The 4,917-nt window shown below is 39.5% G+C and overlaps 1 protein-coding gene across 1 annotated transcript; it reads left to right on the top strand.

The window, feature by feature from the left end:
• The first annotated feature begins 289 nt into the window (after positions 1-289).
• Positions 290-3,948, top strand: LOC143586481 (uncharacterized). Its single transcript, XM_077068026.1, has 7 exons — positions 290-1,057; positions 2,086-2,170; positions 2,543-2,772; positions 2,846-3,048; positions 3,141-3,145; positions 3,200-3,535; positions 3,614-3,948. The coding sequence occupies exons 1-7, from the start codon at positions 290-292 to the stop codon at positions 3,946-3,948; spliced, it is 1,962 nt and encodes a 653-aa protein (XP_076924141.1).
• The last annotated feature ends 969 nt before the right edge of the window (positions 3,949-4,917 follow it).

Genomic DNA, 4,917 nt, shown 5'->3' with positions numbered 1-4,917 from the left:
GCTCGCTTGATGAGACACGTGGCACTGAATAAGAGGCTGGCATCGGAAGACTCAAGACGTTTAAGTTTAATGTTTTGTTTATTTTGAAAGACAAGATGACGTTTTAAGACAAGATGTGTTTTGTTATGAAATGTTTTATGAAAGCTTTTATATTCCGCGAATGTTTTAATTAACTCTGATATTTAGAACTGCGTTTATGAGTAAATCCAACACGAAAGTAGGGCTACCGGTAACGGGGCCTTACACAAGGAAACACATTTTACATGGTATAAGAAGATCAAGTGAAAACATGGCAAACTTTTACCTAGGTCAGATTTTTGGAACAAAGGAGGAGGCCAAGAAGCTTATTAGAAAACATGCGGTTGAAACTAGAAGGTTAATTAAAATGACCAAAGATGATCACATTAGGGTTAGGGCAGTTTGTACCGGTTCTAAGCCAGATTTTGAAGTTGATGATGGTGGGGTGCATGCTTCTAAAAAAAAGAAAACCAAAGACAAAGGTGCAAGTGGTAAAAATTCTAAAAGCAAGGGGGCTATTATGAAAAAAGGAAAACCTAAAGGTGGATGGGGGACAGGAGCAGAAAGTAATGTTGGTGGGAGGGGAAAAATGACAAATCCTAATGAATATCAATGTCCATGGGTGATGTTACTTTCCAAAGAGAAAGATTCTCAATATTGGGTGGTTAGAACATTGAATACCAACCACACATGCATTCAATCAAGACACATTTATGCTTGTACATCAACTTTTGTATCTGAAATGTTAGAACAAATTGAAGAGGACCCTAACATCTCACTAAAAGCAGTTCAAGGGCAGTTTAGAAGGAAGTATGGTGTTAGTGTTCATAAAATGAAAGCATATAGGGCTAAGATGAAAGCATATAGGGCTAATATGAAAGCAAAGAATAGGGTTGAAGGGGACTACAAAGAACAATATTCTTTGCTTAGGGAGTATGCTGCTGAGTTAGTTGATAAGAATCCAGGTAGCACTGTGAAGATTGAGGTTGAGCCACCAACAGATCCTGAATCTACAACCAGACAGTTCAAAAGGATATATGTATGCTTGGCTGCACTAAAAAATGGGTTTAAAGCATTAAGACAGAATTACAAATTTTGTCCTTTGAAAAAAGCCAAATTACGGTTCGTGTCCTTTTTTGAGTTTCCTTGCAGGCGGTGTCCTTTAAACATTTTTTTCCTACACGTTATGTCCTTTACGCTAACTGGGTTAGAAAAACTCAGTTAAATGACAACATGTGCATGGCATGTGAGGGCTTTTTGGTCATTACAACGAAGTAGTTCAAATATACACACACGCTCTCTCTCTTCTCATCTTCTTTCTCTTCTCGTCTTCTTCTCTCTCTACACCACCACCACCACTACCAACCCCCTTATCTCAGCCGTGACTACCACCAAACCAACCCCCTTTCCCGTCGTTGTCTACTTAGATTGAAGGCACAACCTCAATCGTTAAATTTCGTGGTGGCTCGAGATCTACCCGGAGCTCGACGGAAAATCAATGGTGGTTCGAGATCTGCCCGGATTAACACCACCACAAATCTCAGCAACGGTTTCCATTAACACATCCTCCTCAGCAACGGTTTCCATTAAACACATACCCGTTATTAACCACTACCCGCCGTAAAACACTGGTTCCGGTGGGTAAATTGACCGATAAGTTGACCAATTTTGACTTCCACCCGTCGGATGAAAGCTTGAAGAACATGGCGTCAAACTTGTTAATGTGACGGACCCACATGATTCGTATACCCAGTCGGATAATAACCGGAGTGATGACTCGATTTGGGACTTGGATAGTATTTGACTCGGGGGGCTTTTTGGGGATATCAGATTCGTATACCCAGTCGGATAATAACCAAGCTCCTTTGCCTTTGATTGCCTTTGTACGGACTATTACGAGTCCTTCGTATCGTTTGGTGAGTGTGTTTGCCGCCGTTGACTCTGTTGACTCCGATGGTGGTGGTGGTGACTGTTGTGTCGCCGTGGACATTATTATCTAGAGGTTGAAGACTTTTTGATTCCGACAAGGTGTAAGTTTTTTAAGTTAGCCGCAATTGAAAAGTGAAGGTGGCCGGAATCGGAAGAGACGGCGGAGAACCATGGTGGCTCCGACGGGGTGAAGGTGTGGTGATGGTGGCTCCGGCAGAAAAGGGTATGTTGGCCGGAGTGGTTAATGGAAACCGTTGCGGAGGATGCGGAGGATGTGTTAATGGAAACCGTTGCTGAGATTTGTGGTGGTAATTTGCAGGTGATGGTGTGGTGATGGTGGTGGCTTAGAGAGAGAAAGAAGAGAGAAATGAGGGGAAAGTGTTATAAATTTGCAGGTACTGACGAAAAGACAAAAATGCCCTCACATGCGTCTCACGTGAGGGTATTTAACTGAGTTTTTCTAACTCAGTTAGCGTAAAGAACATAACGTGTAGGAAAAAAATGTTTAAAGGATATTGCCTGCAAAGAAACTAAAAAAAGGACACGAACCGTAATTTGGCTTTTTTTAAAGGACAAAATTTGTAATTCTGTCAAGCATTAAACAAGGATTTGCTTGGTCTAGATGGTGCATTTATGAAAGGCACATTTCCTGGTCAGATGCTTACTGCAGTTGGTCTTGACAGCAACAATGGTATATATCCTGTATGTTATGCAATTGTGGAGTCAGAAAGTAACAACTCATGGAATTGGTTCTTAGAGCTTTTGTCAGAAGATATGGAAATTGGAAGCAATTCAAGGTTTACTTTCATGAGTGACAGGAAAAAGGTAAGGCATTCCATTTATTCAATCTTTACTTTCATTATTTTATCTTTTAACTTTATGTCTTTATGTTGAACAGGGGCTTCTTCAAGCCATTCAAACTTTATTTCCTTGTGCTGAGCACAGATACTGTCTTAGGCATATCCATGAAAATATGAAGCTTGCAGGATATAGAGGTGTACTTTACAAAAACATGTTGTACAACTGTGCTACAAAAACAACAAAACCTGAGTTCTTAACTGCAATGAATGAGTTAAAAGAATTCAACAAGGAAGGACACTTGTGATTGTCCAAAATAGCACCTGATTCCTGGACCAGGTCACACTACTCTGGTTAGTATTCATTTACTTTAACATTATTTATGAGTAAATTAGGTTTGGTATGCATGTTCAATTTTGATTTATTTGGTATGCATTTTGAACTTTGATCTTAGGAAGGGCAGTTTCAGATGTAATGATTAACAATATGTGTGAGGTTTACAATGGGAAGATAGTGGAAGGCAGGGACAGACCTATAATATCTGCACTTGAGTATGTAAGAGAGTATCTAATGAGGAGGATTGTTACTGTGCTTGGTATTATTGATAAATGTGATGGCTTGTTGACACCTAGAGCCACTGAGTTGTTTGCAACAATCCAAAATCAGGCAAACCACTACCATGTGCAGTGGAATGGAGGGGATCTATATGGGGCGAGTGGTAAACCCACTGATCCAAGAGTTGTGAATTTGGAATTGAGGACATGTACTTGCAGGGGTTGGGAAATTACAGGTATGTCTATACAGGGCAAAATGCTTAATATATACTCTTAATTCTATGGGCAAAATGCATAATATATACTCTGTACAGGTTTGTCATGCAGACATGCTGTGGCTGCACTTTGGGTCATGGCTGCTAATGGAGAAAGGGTGGGGGCATTAGAGAGTTGGGTTCACCCGGTGCACACAATGGATAGGTGGAAGCTGGTTTACTCATTCAAAATTAATCCAATAAATGGGATGCCTATGTGGACAAAATGTGAGGCTCCTACAACCATTGTAGCACCCAAGCATCACACAATGGCAGGTAGACCTAAGAAGGCAAGAAAGAGGTCAGTTGTGGAAAATGATGATATACCATCAACAGGAAAATTGACAAGAAGAAGTGGAAAAAGACAGCTTAATATGGTTCTGTGTATGGTTTAGTATTTTGAACTTGTTAATTATGGTTTCTGTTTGTGGTTTAGTATTTTGAACTTGTTTATTATGGTTTCTGTTTATGGTTATGTATTTTGGAACTTGTGGGATCACTTGACTTGATTTGGTAATGGTTGTTGTGTCTTTTGAACTAATGATCTTAATGTTAACTAAATTATGAGTTTTGGTTGTGGTGTTAACTAATGAGTTTTGGTTGTGGTGTATTGTGTGTAGTGTATTAGGTTGACTTGAGTTTATTGTGTGTTTAGGTGTGCAGTCAACTATGGTCATATAGTGTTGCAGTATGTTTGACTATGTGCAGTCAACTTTGGTCATTGTGTTGGAGTTTGATTTTTTATGGTCATATTGGATAAACATCTTGTATGTGCAGTCAACTATGGTCATATTGTGCAGATACAAACATATGTGCATAAGTTGGCACTAGCATTAGGATACAAAAGTTGATACATTACTTCATTTTGGCAGATACAAAATATGTGTATATTTACACTTACAACTGGCCTACCTAACAAACTAAAACAACAACATTGCACTTGCATCAAAAGAACATAACATAAAAAATAAACCCTAGCCAGCTAACAACCAACATCTTCTTCAGATTCTTTGCATTAGATTCACTTGCAGTCAGTTTGCCTTCACAACTTTTAAGAGCATCTTCAAGTTTGTTCTTTGCCCTAATCAAACCAGGAATGATGTCCGTGCATCTTTCACACCTTTGATCAAACCAACCAATGAATCCACATCTTGAATCCTGTGTTTCGACATAAAAAACCTGATTTCAGACCACTATCATTCAAACCTTTGATCGAACAAACAAATAATTACCTGGTCCGAACAAGAGTAGAAACGGCGATATGGGTTCTTGGGTGTCCATGACGTGAGGATGATTGCCTCTTTACCACATTTGCAGAAAACCATGAAGAATTGAATTTGGGATGGATTTGGGGAAGAATCGAA

This window comes from Bidens hawaiensis, unplaced genomic scaffold (assembly GCF_021521415.1).
Source record: "Bidens hawaiensis isolate Kalapana, Puna unplaced genomic scaffold, B.hawaiensis_p1.1 tig00001575_1, whole genome shotgun sequence".
Taxonomy (NCBI): Eukaryota; Viridiplantae; Streptophyta; class Magnoliopsida; order Asterales; family Asteraceae; genus Bidens; species Bidens hawaiensis.
Note: the sequence above shows the minus strand (reverse complement) of the source record. Positions and strands in the feature narration are given on the sequence as shown.